This window comes from Callorhinus ursinus, unplaced genomic scaffold (assembly GCF_003265705.2).
Source record: "Callorhinus ursinus isolate GAN/ISIS: 27379988/994484 unplaced genomic scaffold, GSC_fseal_2.0 scaffold55, whole genome shotgun sequence".
NCBI classification, from domain to species: domain Eukaryota; kingdom Metazoa; phylum Chordata; class Mammalia; order Carnivora; family Otariidae; genus Callorhinus; species Callorhinus ursinus.
In genome coordinates this window covers 8,112,170-8,131,984 of record NW_027397117.1, presented here as the reverse complement: position 1 = coordinate 8,131,984, position 19,815 = coordinate 8,112,170, and the positions used below count along the sequence as shown (strand labels likewise).

Below are 19,815 nucleotides of genomic sequence, written 5' to 3'. Positions count from 1 at the left end.
CATCCATCACTTGGTCTAATCTCAAGTGCCAAATTCTCAAGACAAGATACATCTAGATACAAGATCATATCATCTGCAAACAGAACTATTTTTACTTCTTCCTTCCTTATTTGGATGCCTTTTACTTCTTTTTCTTGCCTAGTTGTTCTGGCTAGAACCTCCAGTAGTATGATAAATAGAAGTGATAAAAGCAGGCATCCTTCTCTTGTTAACTGATCTAAGAGGAAAAGCTTTCAGTCTTTCACCATTGAGTATAATGTTTACAGTCGGTTTTTATATATGGTTTTTATTATGTCAAGGTATTTTCCTTCTATCCCTAGTTTGTTGAGTATTTTTATCATGAAAGGATGTTAAAATTTGTTGAATGCTTTTTCTGCATCAATTGAGATAGTCATGTGGTTTCTTTTTTCCTCTTCATTCTGTTAATATAATACATTGATTTTCCTATGTTGATCCGTCTTTGCATTCCAGTAGAAAATCTCACATGGTTTGGTATATAATCCTTTTAGTATGCTTCTGAATTTGCTTTGAATATTATATTGTTGAGGATTTTTGCATCAGTGTTCATCAGGGTTATTGGCATGTCTTTTTTTTTTTTTTGTAGTATCTTTGTCTGGCTTTAGTAGGCAAGCCTCATAAGGCTGAGTTAGGAAGTATTCCCTCCTCTTCAGTTTTTGGAAAAGTTTGAGAAAGACTGGTATTAGTTCTTCTTTTAAAGTTTAATAGAATATAGCAGTGAAGCCATCAAGTCCAGAGTTTTTTTTTAATTGGGAGATTTTTAGTTACTGATTCAATCTCCTTACCAATTATCGGTCTATTCGTATTTTCTGTATCTGTGCGGTTTAGTCTTGGTAGGTTTTGTGTCTAGGAATTTGTCCTTTTCATCTAGATTGTCCAATTTGTTGGTGTACATTTATAATAATCTTGTATAATCCTTTTTATATCCGTAGAATCAGTAATAATGTCCCAACTTTCATTTCTGATTTTAGTTATTTGAGTCTTTTCTTTTTTTCTCAGTCAGACCAGAGGTTTGTCAATTTTGTTAATCTCTTTGAAGAACCAGCTTTTGATTTCAGTGCTTTTTTCCTCTTTTTCTGTTCTCTATTTGATCTCTGCACTAACCATAATTATTTCCATTCTTCTGCTAGCTTTTGGTTTAGTTTTTTTTTTCTCTCTCATTCCTTAAGTTGTAGGGTTAGGTTGTTGATTTGAGATCTTACTTTTTTTTTTTTTGGAGATCTTACTTTTTAAAGTAAACATTTATAGCGATAAATTTCCTTCTTAGTACTGCTTTTGCTATGTCCCATAAGTTTTGGTATGTTGTATTTTCCTTTTCACTTAGTCTCTTAAGTATTTGCTAATTTCTCTTACAATTTCTTCTTTGATCCACTGGTTGTTTAGGAATGTGTTGTTTAATCACCACAAATTTGTGCATTTTCCAGTTTTCCTTCTGTTACTGATATTTAACTTTATCTCATTATGGTTAGAGGGATACTTTATATGATGTTTATCTCTTAAAATCTATTTAGATTTAATTTGTGGCCTAAGATGGTCTGTCCTGGAAAATGTCCCATTAAAACTTGAGAAGAATGTGTATTTTGTATTATTGGGCAGACTGTTATTTATTGTGTTGTTCAAGTCCTTTGTCTCCATACTGCTGTCTGGTTGTTTTATCCATTATTGGGATGGGGATACTGAACTCTCCAGTTACTGTTGTAGAGCTGTCTATTCTTCCCTTCAGTTCAGCCAATACCTGCTTCATATATTTTGATGATCTGGTACTAGATATGTAAATGTTTATAATTATGGTATCTTGCTGTATTGAACCTTTAATTAATATAAATTGTCCTTCTTTCTGTCTTACAATCTTTTTAATTTGAAGCCTATTTTGTGTGATATTACTATACCACTCCTGCTCTCTTTTGGCTACTGTTTGCATGGAATATCTTTTTCCCTCCTTTCATTTTCAACCCGCATATGTTTTTGGATATAAAGGAAGGCTCTTATAGATAACATACTGTTGGAGTGTGTGTGTGTGTGTGTGTGTGTGTGTGTGTGTGTGTGTGTGTGTTTAATCCATTCTGGCAATCTCTGATTTTTTTTTTGAGTGGAGAGTTTAATCCATTTACATTTAAAGTAATAACTGATAAAAAAAAAGGGGGGGGAGGACTTCTGTCATTTTGCTGACAAAGAAGCCTTATAGCTTCTTTGCCAACCCCTCTTAGCATTTTGCAGATATTATTCTGTTGTCTTTCAGCATAATGTTCTAGAATCTTTCATCATTGATGAGCTGTCTGGTGTTATTATTCCTTAGTTTGGTGTCTGCTGATAAACTCAACAATCAATAACTTTTATTAAGTTCATTTTGATACTGCTGTGTGTGCATTAATTCATTTAATTCTTAGAAAAATCCTATGAGTCATTAATACTACTTTTCTTCATATTCTAAGGGAGATATCTCAGGCTAAGAGAGCATAAGCACAATTAGAATTCAATCCCAGATATTTCAGAATACAAATGACATGGTGACTGTGACATCATACTGTCTCTCAAGTGCTACAGAGCAGTCAGACAAGATAGGGAAATGGAGGTAAGTGTCCAATGAGAACAGCGCAGATCCCCACCCCCTCACCAAGAAGCAGTTTCATGGATCTCCTTCAAGGTCAACTCTGAGAAAGTTTTTGCCACATTTAAGGCCTTGTACATAATTCAGTGTTGATCACAGACTCCTTTCTCTTGGACATATAAATTTCCAGTCTGTAAAGGGAGAGAAGGAAGAGCTGTCCCTTCCTTGAGCCCTTCTTTCTTGGAGTAGGAAGGGAATTGTGTGTCTCCATTTAGGTCTTATGCAGTGGTCTCCCAACGAAAGCTACTGGCAGGATATTTTGCCTTCTGTGATATGTGTGGAACTCATGCTTATCAGAGGCCTGGTTGCTTCCAGTAATTACTTTCAGAGAAAATTGGCATTTTGGTGACATTGTGGAGAGGACTTAGCTCTACTCCAACAAAATTGTAGATGAAGATTGCAATTCCAGAAATTGAGTTTCCAGATTTAAAAACTTTTTAATTGCACTTGGATATATCTAGAATTCAAATGCATTGTTGTAGTTTTGCTTCTCAAAGTGGTTCCTCAGAAAAAAGGAGGCAGCTCTGCTCGGCGCTCCGCTGTTGCGGGCAGTCAGGTACACTTGGGAAATCTGTGTGATCTTTGCCTCCTCTTACCCAAAGAACAAACAACACAGCTGTAGCTAGGGTACTCAAGAACGAAATTCATAAATCTGGGAAATTCAAGTACTACCATAGCACTCTTTTTTTGTGTTCCAAAATCACTTCTCCCTCACACTACCCTGGGATTTCCTCTACTCCGTCCCAGTTCACATGTTCTTCTGAGTTATGAGGAGGCCTGGCAGCCCCTCTTCCGTCCTCTAACCAGTACTTTCCCAGGGGTTTGGTAAGTATTACTGTATGTCTAAACTTAGGAAATAACCAACACTAAGATCATAACTTCTTGAGAGTGTGAAAATTCAAATGAAATGTATGAGTCTTTTTTGGTTAGTGTTCTTTTTTATTTTTGTATTACTCTACTTGGTCCATTGTGTGTGGACTTTGAGTTTTGGTTGTAATTTTACCCAAAGAAAGGGGTGATCTTGGCCCTCAGCTTCTAGGAGGTGATTTCCAAGCTCTTGGAATGTCCTGCCTGTGAAGAGTATCCTCATTTATCTGGGGGACTTGGACCACACCTGATAGTCTAAGCCTGTTGATTTAGGGTAAGGGCTTTAGACTACACAGTATTTGACCTTTGGAGGAGCTGGAAACTAAAGTCAGCCACGCTGCAATCAACTATGGCTAGGTGACCAATCCCAATTAAAACTCTGGACATTAATTGGGGTGCCTGGGTGGCTCGTTCGCTTAAGCATCCCATTCTTGATCTTGGCTCAGGTCATGATCTCAGGGTTGTGAGATCGAGTCCCACTTAGGGGTCCGTGCTGGGCTTGGAGCCTGCTTAAGATTCTCTCTCCCTCACCCTCTGCCCCTCCACCCTCCTCCCCTTTAAACAACAACAACAAACTCTGGACATCAAGGTTCAGGTGAGCTTCCTAGGTTGGCAGCACTCTGTGCCTATTCTTGCACATCACTGATGGCTGAGATTAGCTCTGATCACTATTCCAGTGAAGGAGGACAACTGGAAACTCCATGCATGGATCTCTCCTAGAGTCTGTCCCATATGGCTCTTCCCTTGGCTGATTTTAATCTGTGTCCTTATGCTGTAATAAGCCATACTGAGTCTAACAGCTTTCAGTGAATTCTGTGGGCCCTTCTAGTGAATTGTCAAACTGAAGATGGTCTTGGGAACCCCTGAATTTACAACTGGTGACAGAAGTGAGGGTGGTCTTGGGGACTCCTGAACTTTGAAGTGTTATATCTATTTTCAAATCCCAGACTCACCGTTTCTCATGTTTCTTATCTGAAAAGTAGTGGTGACTTTGTTTACAGGGTTATTGTGCTGGCTAAATTAAGTGACAAATGTGAGGCAACTGGAATAGTGCCTTGCCTGTAATAGGCCTTTAATAAGGAGTCTTCCCTAAAGGTGCTGATAATTTGACTTTTCTGTAAAGAATACTGCAGTATCATGTGGAGGAATATTTGCACAAACTCTCTCCAGTGGTGATACTAATCAACAGCTCTTGATTTGCTCTTTTTAGCTCATATGCAGGATTTCCTCCTTATTTTTAACTCTTGGATGTGTAGAACTATGATGTCTTTGAATGATTAGAACTTTCCCTGTAGTTACACAGTATTTATAATTTAAGACCTGGAATAACTTCAGCACAGCATGGTTGAGGCATGAGATTGATAGGCCAAATGGTAAGAATTTTTGTTTGTGGCATTTTGAGTTTAAGTAGCTGTAGCTGGGGTTATTCCATATAGACTTCTCTGTATGGAAGATACTGTTGAAACTAATGGGAAGTCAGTTCTTCATCTACAAAAAAAAGAAGAAATGTGCTCACCTAGACTGCCTATGCTATTAGGAACCAGTTAAGATAATGGGAGGAGTATCTCTCACTGTGGCGGTTTTATTTAATTATTATTTTGCCAGAAGGGACAAAAGCTGTGTAAATAAAACAGAACCAATCAAAGGCAGAGCAAGCTAACTGTAGAGGTCTGCATATAAATCTTCTGTTTCCCCTGCATTTGCCTTGAAACAGGCAGTCTCTGTTGTGCTGTACTTGGGTAGAGAAATAATAGCATGCTTCTCCTCAGTGTGCTCATTGTTTATACTTCATGTTGAGGAAGGTTGAAGGACGCTAAGAATTTGGAGCCTACAGATGATTTTCTGTAGCTTTTAGATCAGTTAAACAAAGGGAGTTAACTTAGAAATAGGATACTTAAATAAATCCAGGGGTGAAAAAAATCTCTTTCCACTCCAAAATGCCTGAAAGACACCACGGTTATTATTAGTTCTGTCATTTTTCTGGTTTGACAGCTCACAGTGTGTGATAATGTAATGACCATAAGCTCTTGAACACCCACAAATTTGAATCTTGGCTCTTCCACTTACAGAGGATAGGACCTTTGGCATGTTTGTTACTACTTAGCTGTTTTGGACTTTTGCCCTTGTTTTAAAGATGAGAATCCAACCACATGAGTTTTGTTACACAAGTGGGTTTGTACATGAGTGGGTTATACAAGCTAGAGAACCAAACATGGTGCCTAGTGCACAGTGGGCTGCTTCATAAATGTTGGTCACCACCACTGTTGTGCAGGTCTTCCCCTTTCCTCCCCACATGTTTGTTGGTTTGGGTTGTTGATGAGATGCTCTTCCCTTGCTTTGAGAGATTGGTCATTACTATTTTACATTTTGTTTTTTAGTTTTATAAAAATTCTACATAGACAATTTAAAAAGTCAAAGTTTATTACAAAAATCAGCAGTTCCTTGTGTTTTCCTCAAACATAGCTCCTTTTCCTCCTCTCAAGCAACAACCACTTTCAACTTTGGGGTGATTATTTTGGTATTTGTCTTTATATCTCTAAATTACATACTTAATATTGCTGCTTTTCATTGTTTTTTCTCATTGTCTCTTTATACTATGGAAGATGAGATGAGGCTCTCCCCTACCTTTGCTCATCACACCCTTTCCTGTTCTCCCACTTTTGCAATGTATGCATAGCATAGTTCTATGCATTATATGACCAAATGAACACTCTTCACTGTTAAGCAGTGCAGTCTCCTATGATTGCTGTTTGTTTCCAGCATACCTTTTGGTTTCCTTGGAGTTAATATTGATCTTATTTTTTCTTTGTCTAGATCTCTGCCACCTGTATCTCCTCTCAGACTTTCAGATGTGTTGGGTTCTCTATCATGTTCATCTGTTTATTTAAAAAATTTTTTTAAACTATTTTAATTCAAGTAATTAACATATATTATTGGTTTCAGAGGTACAGGTCTGTGATTCATCAGTCTTATATAATACCCAGTGCTCATTACATCATATGCCCTCCTTAACGCCCATCACCCAGTTACCCCATCCCTCCACCTCCCTCCCCTCCAACAATCCTCAGTTTGTTTCCTATGATTGAGTCTCTTATTGTTTGTCTCCTCTCTGGTTTCATCTTGTTTTATTTTTTCCTCTCTTCCCCGATGATCCTCTGTTTTGTTTCTTAAATTCCACATCATTGAGATCATATGATAATTGTCTTTCTCTGATTGACTTATTTCACTTAGCATAATACCCTCTAGTTCTATCCACGTCATTGCAAATGGCAAGATTTCATTTTTTTGATGGCTGTGTAATATTCCATTGTATAAATATACCACATCTTCTTTATCCATTCATCTGTCGATGGACATCTGGGCTCTTTTTCGTAGTCTGGCTATTGTGGAAATTGCTGCTATAAACATTGGGGTGCAGGTGCCCCTTTGGATCACTACATTTGTATCTTTGGGGCAAATACCCAGCAGTACAATTGCTGGGTTATCCGGTAGCTCTATTTTCAACTTTTTGAGGAACCTCCATACTGTTTTCCAGAGTGGCTGCACCAATTTGCATTCCCACCCAAGAGTGTAAGAGGGTTCCCCTGTCTCCGCATCCTCGCCAACATCTGTCGTTTCCTGACTTGTTAATCTTAGCCATTCTGACTGGTGTGAGGTGGTATTGCATTGTGGTTTTGATTTGTATTTCCCTGATGCCGAGTGATGTCATGTTCATCTTTTTAAAGGAATCTCCCCAGAGGCACTTTCTGACCCACCTGCTTTGGACGCACAGCTGTCATACTGGGACTTCCTTGAGCTCTCTCTTGTGTGGGATGTCTTGTTTTGGGGATCCCTGAATCATTCAGATGAAACATCCTCCAGTAGAGTCCTGAGAAGGGTTATGTGGGAGGTCCAATTTATTGAGAACTTAAATGTCTAAAAATGTTTTTATTCTCCCTACACACTTGATTGATAGTTTTGCTGGGTATGGAATTCTAAGTTGCATACTTGCCCCTGTGCAGTTGGAGCCACTGTCTGAGCTTCCACTGTGGTTGTTGAGCACTGAAGGCATTCTGATCCTTAATCCTTTGTGTATGACCATTTTTCCCTTGTTAGGATTTCCTTTTGTCTCCACTGTTTGAAATTTCACTGAGATGTGCCTCAGGCAGTGTGTCTGTTCTTATCCTTTGTGCACCCCTTTAATCTGGAAACTCATGCCCCTGACTTCATAAATTTTTTTTCCAGAATTATTTCACTGAGGATTTCCTCCTTCCTATTTTTTCTCCTTTCTTCCAAAAACTGGTGTTATTTTAAAATTGGGTCTCTTGGGCTAGTCCTTTAGTTTTTTATTTCTTTCTTTAGTACCTTCTCTCCTGTTTAGGAAATTCTCTTGAATTTTTTTTCTTAACTTTCCTGTGAATCTTTCATCTTTGCTCCTGTAGTTTTAAAGTCTAAGGTTCTTTTCATTCCTTGAGTGTTTCTTTTTATAGGGTAACTTTTTTTATGGATACAGTATTGTCTCATTTCTCAGGATAGTTGTTTTAGTTTAGTTGTTTGGGGTTTCATTTTGTTTGCTGTTTTCTTGCCTACTCTCTGTTTACTCTGTTACTCTTTTCCTTTGGTTTACTTTTAGTTCTCTTGTTAGAAGTTTTCTTCACATGTTCACTAGTTGTCTGCTCATATTTAAGTGGGAAACTAAAAAACGTATTAAAGTCCTAAGTGTGTGGACTGGGCTTGACTTTATCTTAGAGAAATCTAGCTGAGTCATTTCCTTAGGAAAACCCAAATAGTACTTTTCAGTCAGTCCTCTTAGGCTGGCCAGAAGGGTCTCCTGTTTTTCCCCAGGCTGCATGACCATCAGAGGTGGGGAAGTGGGCAGGGATTAGGGCTGTTCTGAACTCTCATTTCTGTTTTCAGCTCTGCCTGCTACCCCCTAGTCCATGGATTTTCTCTCTTACTGTCTTGTGAGAATAAATCTGTCTTCTGCTGGGGAGGGTGGTGGGTAGGTTGGGCAGCTGCTCAGCTCTGTGTATTGCAGGGTGTGGAGGAACTTGGGATTCTAACAGTTTCTTACACAGAATATAAATCTATCTTTGGGGCTTTTTTGGGGGTGCAGGGAGTTGGTGCTTCTTCTACCCCTACTTCCGGAGGTGACTGGTACCACCAGTTTCCAGGCCTTTGGGGAATTCTGAGGCATAAATCGGGTCGAATCTTGGATTTTTCTACTTGTTAGCTTCAGATGCGGTTCTCTTGGGTCTGCTGAGCCAGTTATTGCTAAAAGTTTGATACTGTTTTCTCCTCTCCTGATCTCTTTGCTTTTACAGGTTTATATGTCTTTTAGATATACCTTTAGTGTCACTCGAGTGGGATTTCAAGAAGTGAAGTACATGCATGTGTTTAATCTGTCATCTTTGACAGAATCTTTTTAAACATTAAAATAGTAAAGAATCTACTTGTCATTATTCTGTTCAATGAAATTTTCCCTCTGTGAAAGAGAGAAAATAATGAGAACACGACCCTTGATACTGCTGTTTGTTCTGGACGATGGGAGCCCATAGCACTGGCCCATCTGCCGCACAAGGCCACAGATCCTTAGCAGCCTGGCTTTCTCAGCTAGGGCCATACTTTATTGCCCTTGTGGTGTGTTTTTGAGATCATCTGTGACCTTTTGAGTTTATTTATAATTCTGCATAGATTTGCCTCTTCCCTTACTGTTGGATTTGAGGAATTCTTGAAGCAGGGTGACCTCATGTCTCAGCATACTTAACCTCAAATTTTATGATTTGGGGTTTTATTCTTCTGTTTGTGCATCTCTGTCTTTCAGCCATATTTTTCTGCCAGTCATATCAGATTTTGCCCTTTTAGCTTCTGCCTTTTGCCTGAAACAACTTGACTTTTTCTGAGTTATTATTTAGTATTATTCTCAGATTGTCTTGAGAGGGGGCATAAATGGATTCATTTTTGTCTTAGGAGTCTGATGGCATAGTGTTAACAAATTTAAGAGTTAACTGCTGTTCTAGACTGAATATTTATGTTCCTTCAGAATTCACATGTTGGAGACCTAAGCCCCCCAGGGGGTATGTATTCAAGACAAGGCCTCTAAGGATATAATTAAGGTTAAATGAAGGTCATAAAGGTGGGGCCCTAATCTGATGGGATTGGTGTCCTCATAAGAAGAGACCCCCTCTCCTCCACTGTGAAGCCACAGTGAGAATGTGGCCATCTACCGGAAGCTTCATCTTCAACTTCTAGCCTCCAGAACTGCAGGAAAACTAGTAACTGCTATTTAAGCCACCCAGTCTGTGGTATTTTGTTATGGTAGATACCAAACAGCTAATATACCTGCTTGTCTTAGACTTTAGCAATCAGAGTTGTCAGCTGTCAGATGTTAGCTTATAGTTGTCATATTCGTGCACCTGACTTCCTCCATTTTAAACCAGAGTTAGAATTCTGTAGTCGGAGCAAACCAGATCTTAATTGCATTAGGGATTAGGGAACATAGCAGCCTATAGCAAGTGACATTTTTTTTTTTTAATGAAATCATTGCCATAGTTTTGTGAAAGTTGTGTTTCCAGAGTGTGTGTGTGTGTGTGTGTGTGTGTGTGTGTATGTGTGTGTGTGTATGTGTATGTGTGTATACTAGATTGAGATACAAAATATATTTCTTATTGTAAGTTGTGGTGAAAAAATTTTAAGTCTTTTGCTCTAGTTTAAGCTAATCTTTTAGTCCCTGTTAGAATACCCATGGCAAGTGATGACTGGTTGAGTGTGAGGGAAAAGGTAGACCAGGACTGTGGACCCTGCGGAGTCAGACTTTGGAATCCAAAAAGGGACCTAGAGATCTAAAGTCCAAAGGGAGAGGCATAGGGAAGAGGAGAATTCAGTTATCTGTTTCACCCAGCAAGCAAAGCAGAGAGCCCTTAGGAGGACTTTTCTCGTAGCGCCAAGCCCCGGGAGGAGGTGGGAGCGATTTATCACATCTTTCTCTACACTCCAGGAGTGCCTTATGCATAACCTCACTCACTGCACATGCCACATTATATTATAATTATTTTTTTAAATATCTGTGACTGGGCCAAGTCCATAGTTAGCACTCCATAACTTTTAGAGGAGGGAGGAATAAAAGGTAGCCATCATTATTGGCCTCATGTTACTGTCATCCACGGTAATGACACGTTTACTCCTCCATCAGCTGGAGTGTTACCCGATTCCAGTAAGGTGTGAGTAGTGTGCCGCTCCATGAGTCCGCTCTGAAAACAGCACAGTCTCTTTTATGGAGCCAGTAGCAGTGGAGTCACATTCTCCCTCCCAAGATGTCGGTAGAACAGGTGGAAATTTCCTTCATCATGTGGTCTTCGAGCTTTGTTAAGAGGTAAGGAGAAGGAGGCTAGGCCCTTGTATGTCCTAAGCTCCAGCATAAATGATAAGTCAGATATATTCACAAAGCCAGTAGTATTGATGTTGGGTAGACTGGGCTGGGGAGGTCACTCCAGAAGCAATTCTAATATGTCATGGGCCAAGTTCAGGGGAGTGAGGTCCTGTGGCAGGTGAACTCTCGTCGTCTAAAGGGATTCAGGAAGACTTCCCAGAGCGAAGGGCGTTTATGAAGGGACCTGAGGCATGAGTAGGTGTTAGTCAGACAGAGGGAGTAGAATAGGAATCACGTGAGAGGGCAGTTAGCTCATGAAGAGCCTCCAGATGGAGGTTTGATATTTGCACTGCAGGTTCTCAGGAATGGGGCTCTACTCTGTTGTAGAGTAGATTCTGTAGCTCAGAATCTCAGTCTGCAGAAGGTGGAAGCAGCCAAACCTGGCATCAGAAGACCCATCAGCAGGATGATGGTCGCTGAGTCCCAGAAATGAGGGCCTGTGTTAGGATCGTGTCGGGATGATAGAAATGCTGCTAACGAGGAGTGCATGGGGCCTGACGTTTTTTGGATGTGAGGGGCCAGGGAGGGGTGGGGGCACCTTTGACTCTGGAGTTCTGAGGCTCAGTACCCCGGGATGACTGACTGTTTTCATGGTAGTAGAGAACATTTGAGAGCAGTCTGTCTTGGGAGAGAAAATGATGGGGAGATGTGGATCTTGTATCTTAGATTAGAGTTTTCATAGAGGCCCTTGGGGCACCATTTCAAAGAATGGTCTTGTTAGAAGATAATTTCTCATGATTCATAGATAGACTAAACTTTTCCATTTATTTGGTACTTTTTTCGCACGAGAAACCTCTTAGCTGTTGGGTAAAAAATCAGATGTCATTGAAATTCAGCATATTTTAATATTCTGAATCCAGGAAGCTATACATTTTCAATATTTTTCTCAGCTAGAACACGAAATTGTTATTTCATTTGGTTCATAATCAGGATTTTTTTAGAAGACAGCAGCTTAACGGAATGGTTTTTCTGTTAATAAATCAGGTATCTACATATTATATATTTACACAAATGAGTTCCAAATAGATGCTTTGAGTCAAAAGCCTTTACCGTTCAATTAGTAATTCCTTCAGAGCTTCATCAACTTATTTTCTGGTTTCTTCATTCCTGGTCATTATTCTACAATGACTTTTGAGAAGCAATTTTCTTAAAAGAGTACAAATTGGATTATTCCCCTTTAGTGAATTGAAATTCTTAACAAGGCTTTCCACTAATGAGATATTGTGTCCATGTTAGGTTAAACAGGCTAGTTTGAGCCATTTAGTTAGCATTTCAGAATTAGAAGTCATTGATTAAAGCTTCAGTAATAACTCAAGCACAGTTTAATAATAAAACAGATCCCACTCAGTGCTGCTAACACAACCAGGAAAACTCATACCAAATAAAAAGTGGCAACAACAGGAATTAGAATTACTCGTCCATTAACACATGATAATGCCAAAAAAAAAAATTATCCTTCTTTCAGTGATACCGCTAAAGATAAACATGACTTCTTTATTCAGCGCTTGGCTCTTCCTCGTCCAGCATAGCAGCAGTCCTAGCAGTCTTGGGGGAAAAGAAACTCCCCTCTGACTGTCATTCATTCGGCTTTGATATGGAACCATATCTGGAGCATGAAAGAATTTTCTTTAACTTGATAGGGAGAAAAGAAATCAGGCTTATTTTTGAATTTTTTAAAATATTTATTTGTGTTCCTTTTTTTTAATGGATGTTTTTACTTCTGACCTGACTACACTTTTTCTTTCCAGTTTAAGATTGATAGCGAGTGGTGGACATGGATCGATTATAACCGCTTCCAGGAGCTCGTGCAGGAATATGAAGACAGTGGCGGATCAGCAACTTTTAGCGCAAAGGATTATGTGGCGAAAACCCCTCACTGGGCATTATTTGGTGCCCGTGAAAGGGGCTTTGATCCCAAGGACACAAGACATCAGAGAAAGAACAAATCAAAGCATATTTCCGGATGTTGAGATTATCTGACCATAGGGTACTGAAGGACAAGAACTGATGGCCCCAGAAGTTCTCACCACCTGCTGTGATTTTTCCAAGGACACATTACACGAGTTCTATTTCATGTAGAAGGGACGCAAGTCACGTCCCGGGGTTGCTTTCCAGAGCTCAGGCCCTCTCCCGATTTGACTTCTTAGAGGACCACCGTTCCAGGGGAAGGACATGGTCCTTAGAATGGAACGAGGGGCTTTGAATTTTAACTTGTGAGACTCGCTAGAATGTTGTTCCAGGGGGTGTTGTGAGGAATGAACTGGGTTCTTGGCCTTTGTGGATTGTTCCTCCCCAAGGTAAGTGTAGCTGCTCCCTCCAGGACCTCCATCCCTTCTTTATATCTTAAGATAACACCTCCCGGGACTCATTCAAGTTGTCATAATTCTTGATTATTTTTAAATACTGCATAGATTACATTAAATTTTTGCTTAGCACCAGCCCTTTATGAAATTGAATTGGATCTACATGTCCTAGATCTCATTCCATTCTCCTACAAATCGCCGTAGAAGGCCTGAGGGGGCGGTGTTTGCGTCGGAGCCCTCTTCCGTAGGAGGGATGCCCTGGGATGCCATGGGGTAGTCTCGCAGACAGACTCCGAGCCCCTGTACACCTTACCCACGGAGCAGCTCCCCATCTTCTGTTCCCTCTTGTAGCCTGGGCTACATTACACAGTCTGTTTTTAGGGTTCAAGTTTTTTCTCATTGAAAACATCGTTAAATACCTAATAGTTTTTAAAAATATCGTAGTTATTTTTAAAAAAATTCCTTTATCCTAAAAATTTAATTAATAAAATCTTTTGTATAGACTAGAATTTTCTTTTGAGTGTTTATTTTAAAGATGCTTCTAGTCCCGTGGTTCGAAGCCCTATCAGAATCGACCTCTTCTTTATATATCAGCTATTTTGTAAACCCTCTATTTCCCGCTGAAGTGAAATTCCTAGATAATCTAGCCTGCCTACCCACTCAGTTGAAAACTAGGCTCTGTATTTATATCTAAGTGACATGGGATGGGATGGTGGCAAAGCATCATTGAAATCCTTTGTTCTTCTTGAACCCACCTCATCTTCAGGCTTATGTTTGGTCTCCTCCTGTTCTGGTGACTGAGACAGACAAGAGACAGCCGTGGTGCAGGCCAGTGAGGCAGGATCTCATTGAAACCCAGATGGGTTAGTATGCATTGAACAGAAATGCAGAAACAACCTAACGTGGGATGAAGTGTTAAAAAGCAAGTGCTCGTGCTGAGGGGGGGCCGGAGGCAGAACATGCAGGGCTTTGGACCATCCTCAACCTCTTTTTCAACCACAGTAAGGACTTCTGTGAACCCACTTTCCCTCTAAAACAAGGGAAATATAGGCAAAGTGACTAAAATCAATGAATTTTAGAATTTTGACATTTAACCACATCTTCACAATGAATTGAGAATCATCTGTTAAGAGACAAATCAATAAAATTAACTGTTGACTTCTCATCAGAATCCATGGAGGCCAGGAGGCAGTGGGGTGGCGTCTTCAGAGGGCGGAAAGTTCAAAAATAAAGGGAGAAATTAAGACATCTCCAGGTAAACAAAAAGTGAGAGAATTCACCTGCAAACCTGCCCCACAAGGAATACTGAAGGAAGTCCTTCAGGCTCTGATGAAAAGTACCCTAAGCACTAACTCAGAGCCACATGAAGAAGTAAAGAGCACTGGTAAAAGTAACCACATAGGTTTGATAGAAGACCGTTTAAATGTATTTTGGTAACTCCTGTTGTAAAGCAGTAATTACGGCACCGTGTTGCAGGACTTACAATGTGTAAAGATTTAATTTGTAGGACAGTAATAGCACAAAGGGGTGTGGAGGGAACGTAGGCATATACATTTTACATGGGTGAATTTTTTGATATATGAAATATATCTCGATAAAGCTGTAAAAAAAAAAAAGCAAAACGCAAACCCTGAATATTTATTAAAACCAATATAGCACAAGAGAAGCATCATAAATCAATGGGAATTTGGAAGAAAAAGTAATTTATTTATTTATTTATTTTTAAAAAGATTTTATTTTATTATTTATTTGAGAGAGAGAGAATGAGAGATAGAGAGCACGAGAGGGAAGAGGGTCAGAGGGAGAAGCAGACTCCCCGCTGAGCAGGGAGCCTGATGTGGGACTCGATCCCGGGACTCCAGGATCATGACCTGAGCTGAAGGCAGTTGCTTAACCAACTGAGCCACCCAGGCGCCCAGAAAAAGTAATTTAGTTCTGGTCTTTATACTAAATACTAGGAAGAGTCAAATGAAAAAAAAAAAAGCTCCCAAGAAACCTTAGGTGAAAAAGGCCTCTCTTGACCAGGGTTCCCAAACTTTCTCATGCAGGAGGGTCACCTGGAGGACTTGTTAAAACACAGATTCTGGCTCCCACCCCACAGTCTGGTAACTGCAGGTGTGCAGTGGAGGGCAGTATGTTTTCTGACACATTTGTGGTTATACATATGCTGAGAGAGAGCCCACACTTTCAGGACAACTTGTAGATACAAAAACAATGTAAGAACTCCTACAGTTCCGAAAGGTCAAAAGCTTCACAGACTATGTTCAAGTACCTAGTAATATGAAACATCACATAAACTAAAAAGACAAATTGGGAAAAATAGTTTGCATGAAATAGGATAGACCAACCCTTAACTCTAAAATCTCATCGTTTCATTTTAAAAATGTTAATAAGACTTGCCTGGTTAAATAAGCAAGGGCTATAGAACATAAAGTTTCATTGATGAGGAAATAGAGTTAGCTGCAAATATGAACAGCTGTTCGCTCTCAGCAAAGAAATGCTAATTTTTTTTATCAAATTAGCAAAATGTCTACATCCTATTAAAGTAAAATACAGTTATTGCAAAGGAGTTCAGCAATATATCCCAAGAGCCTGTATTTTTGAAAACCTGATTTAAAGAGAAAAAGAGTTTTATGTTTAAAGGTATTTATTACAGCATTTTTTAGTAGCAAAACTCAGGAAACCTAAATGTAAAATATGCTAGGCATTTAATATTTCTTGAAAGAATGGCGAAGTTGTATTACACCATATTGTGGAGATAATTCATGCTTTCAACAAATGTTTATTAAACCCTGATTGTGTTCTAGTGGCCGAGGATTTCTTGGTAAGTTAAGGAAAAAGAGGGGAACATAATTCTTGCCATTATGATGCTGACATTCACCAAAGACAAAGATTCACACAATAAATGTTAGTCATCAAACACACTGTGGTAAGTGCTATGGAGAGGGACGGTCTCGATGTGAGTGTGTCAGTGGAGAGATTTCCTAGTCAGGGGAGATGTGCGCTGAGTGTGCTGGGACCTATAGGAGTCCAGATTCCAGAGGTGGCCTCAGGGAAGAGGGCTGCAGCTAGAGGACCGAACACGATCAAAGGCTTTGGGTCACAGAGTGTCGCCGCGCATCTGAGTAGCTGTAGGAAAGCCACAGTACCTGGAGGGGGCTGCAGAAGCGGTGGGAAAGGGCCAGGACACTCAGGGAAACATAATGGGTGATGACTCAGGGAGATGCAGGCCAGGCCAGGCCCTAAGAGCAATTATGCAAAGGAGCACAATGATTAAATTTGCATTTTAATAAGCACTCTAGCCATGGGATTGCAAAGTGGCTTGGAAAGGCCTACAGGGAGAGGAGTTGGTGGGTGATCCCTGGGTGGTGGCATTTGGGCAGTGTGCACCCCTCCATGCTGACCCCAGTAGTGGGGGTGGAGAGCAGTGGATAGATTGGAAGAAGACCTTGGCAGGTAACACGGATCTGGCCACAAATTGGTTCGTTTGGGGTGAGGGGGTGGGGAGGAGGGAAGAAATGTCCAGGATGACTCCTGATTTTCTGGTGTGCGGACAGGGTGGATGATGGTATCATTCTCCAGGCTGCTTCATCCTGGTAGAGGGCCGAGGGGACATCCTGGGTCATTTGTGGACACGTGGGCTTGACTAACGTTAAAAAGAAAATCACAGGCCCAAAATGGCGTTACTTGGACTGGGCCAAGTCACCAAACCAGGGCTTAATCCTCAACCTAATCGCAGTTTCAACCAACCCCAGAAATGTGACGTGTTCTCCTCTCGATTGGGAAATTTCTGGTCGGCACCAGTGGGACCCTCCAGTCACAGGGCCTTCTCCATCCCCCAAAGGAAGATGAGGTAACCTGCATATAATAGCTTCCCTGCACTTCCCCCTGAGGGAAGGTCAACTTGCCCGAAACAATTCTTTCTTTTCTTTTGCTTCTAACTTTCTTGCCCCACCCTCCTTCCTGTAAAAACCTTCCATTTTGTACAACTCCAAGTAGCGCCGTCTGTTTGCTAGATGGGCTGCTGCCCGATTCATGGAGCTTCTAACAACGCCAATCAGATCTTCAAGTTTACTCAGTTGAATTTTGTTTCTTAACACTTCCCAGGGGAAGGTGGAGGGAACGGTCAGGTATATGGGTCTTAGTAGCGGAGGGGGGGGGTGGTAGGGAGGCGAAATGGGCAGATCATTGTCTTAAGTTCTACTCAAAGCCTCAAGGAGACCTGAGGTCACCTGAGGAGACAACATAATGAGAAGAGGAGAAGGCCTGCTCATGAAGGCCCAGCGGGGAGTGGCGGGGCCGAGAAGGAAAGGTCAGTTGACTGAGGGGGTCGGGACAAACCAGCCGGTGGAGGTACAGACACTCAGGGAGGAGGGCGGATCAAGACAAAACTGGTCAACCGTGGTGAGGCCAGTGGGCGGAGACCAAGGAGCATGACAGAAACGCCCTTTGGACGGGGGTCCTCCTCATCCTGATCAACACTCTTGAGTGGAGTGCTGGCCCCGAGTGGAAGGTTCGGAAGGACTTTTAACGACAAGAAGTTTATGATACAGGGCACCTGGGTGACTCAGTCGGTTAAGTGACTGCCTTCCGCTCAGGTCATGATCCTGGAGTCCCGGGATCGAGTCCCACGTCGGGCTCCCTGCTCAGCGGGGAGTCTGCTTCTCCCTCTGACCTTCTTCCCTCTCATGCTCTCTCTCTACCATTCTCTCTCTCTCTCTCTCAGTAAATAAATAAAAATCTTTTTAAAAAAAAAGAAGTTTACGATACAATGCTAAGTCTGAAACACAAAATATAAAATCCCGGTCATCTTAATTACGTAAAGATCATATGAAGCCACACACGACCGAATATGTATTATTTTAAGAGAGTAACAGTCAAAGGTATGAGAAAACAGTATTTTCTACTTCTTTGTGAAGTAAATTGCTAAGCTTTTTCCTTAAATAAGATCTTGAAATCAAAACCCTCCTATAGTTGGAGTTAAATATATATTCAAAACAGTGTATTTTGTTAGCAGAAAGATTAATCTTTTTCTGTTGTCTTTCAGTGTGCTGGGTTGTTTCTCTCACTTTTTATTGAAATACAAATTGATGAGCTCTTCCTGGGGCACGATTGATTTACTACAAGTTGGCAGTGACTAATCTTGCTGGCTATTGGCCTGCTTAGCACTTTTGTCTCTTACCATTTCTTTTCTTTTTTCTTTTTCCTTTTTTGTTATTTTTTAAATTTATTTATTTATGTATTTATTTGACAGAGACAGCGAGAGAGGGAACACAAGCAGAGGGAGTGGGAGAGGGAGAAGCAGGCTTCCCGCAGAGCGGGGAGCCTGATGCGGGACTCGATCCCAGGACCCCGGAGTCGTGACCTGAGCTGAAGGCAGTCGCTTAATGACTGAGCCACCCAGGTGCCCCCATTACTTTTCATTTAATGTAATAAAGCATGTTATCTTCATGCCTCAGTTTTGAAGATGTTTGGTACAATGCTGTAAATCCATCGCATTTTCTGGATTAAGAAAATCCTCTTGTGTGGAAGGAACCCTGTGCATTGGGTTTCTTTTCACGGATTTCAGGAATCCTGCTCTCGATGTTAGAGAAGAAGAAAAACCCCTAGGGGCCTCAGACCTCAATAGAAGGCAAGATGTTTACAACCGGTTGTGAGCCAAAGGACTCACTTCTGGGTGAGAAAAGACAATCTGAACAAACAATCATTCTGCAAGCCTTCTCTAGGTTTTGCAAATTCTTATCAGGATGCGGTGAAGCCGCAGATAATGCCTTCGCCTTCTTCCTAATTGAGGAAGCTAGTTAAATTTATACTGTGATTATTGGATCAGGAGAAGTGGGATAAAATAACCTGGTCTGTTGAAAAGTCGAAATGTTCTTTTCAACAACTGGGCCCCCACCTCCCCTCTCCTACAAGGAAGAGCCTGTGTCCCCCGATCTGCCTGGGCTGGCCCTGAACACGGGGACCCCTGCTCAGAAGGGCGTTAGGAAATGCCAGTCTCACCAGCAAAGGCGTAAGTGAGGGCCGGGGGCAGTCCCCCCAGTCCGGTTCACTCTGAGCCGTGGGGCACATGTGACGGGAGGGGATATGTCTGGGCTGCTACAAGAGCACCTGAGCCCCATGTTGAGGGCGTTTGGGCACAACTGGGCTTAGCGGGAGTCAGGTGGTGACGTCTGCAGCACCACGGGATGTGGCCTTGGAAGTCTTGCCACTTATTGAGTGCTCACAGAATAGGAGTTCTTGGGGGAAAGGCCCCAAGGCCCCTGGGACATTGGGATTGGCTTGCTCTGACTTGTCTGACCCAGACCCTTCCCCGGGGACCAGAAATCAGCCCTCCTGCTGTAACACAATTTGCTTCCGCTCCCCAGGGCCCGGCGGGGAGCTGGGGTTCAGTAAGAGAAGCAAGGCCCTCTGAGTCGGGTAGAACCTGGAGGTGAGAGCTGGGAAGATAAGCCCGGAGGGGAAGGCACGGCCACGTCCGTGGATAGGCCACGGTAGCATGTTATCATTTGGTGTGGCTGATGGAAGCCCAGCGATGGTCCTCCGGGTGATGTGCTCTATTTAGCCATCAGTTTGCAGACGGTGCTGGCGGAACATAATCATAGAAATTA

General features: G+C 41.4%; 1 protein-coding gene across 4 annotated transcripts in view; it reads left to right on the top strand.

Moving 5' to 3' along the window:
• Window positions 1-14,388, top strand: part of LOC112817549 (S-adenosyl-L-methionine-dependent tRNA 4-demethylwyosine synthase TYW1) — a 205,412-nt gene extending 191,024 nt beyond the window's left edge. For 2 of the 4 annotated variants that reach the window (XM_025864713.2, XM_073884227.1), the window contains one exon: window positions 12,650-13,722. In XM_025864713.2, coding sequence (XP_025720498.1) covers window positions 12,650-12,871 — 222 coding nt within the window. In that variant the 3' untranslated portion in view covers window positions 12,872-13,722. Of the gene's footprint in view, window positions 1-12,649; window positions 13,723-13,970; window positions 14,102-14,373 lie in introns of those variants that run through there. The other 2 variants (XR_003206415.2, XR_003206416.2) reach the window with 2 other exon arrangements.
• The last annotated feature ends 5,427 nt before the right edge of the window (window positions 14,389-19,815 follow it).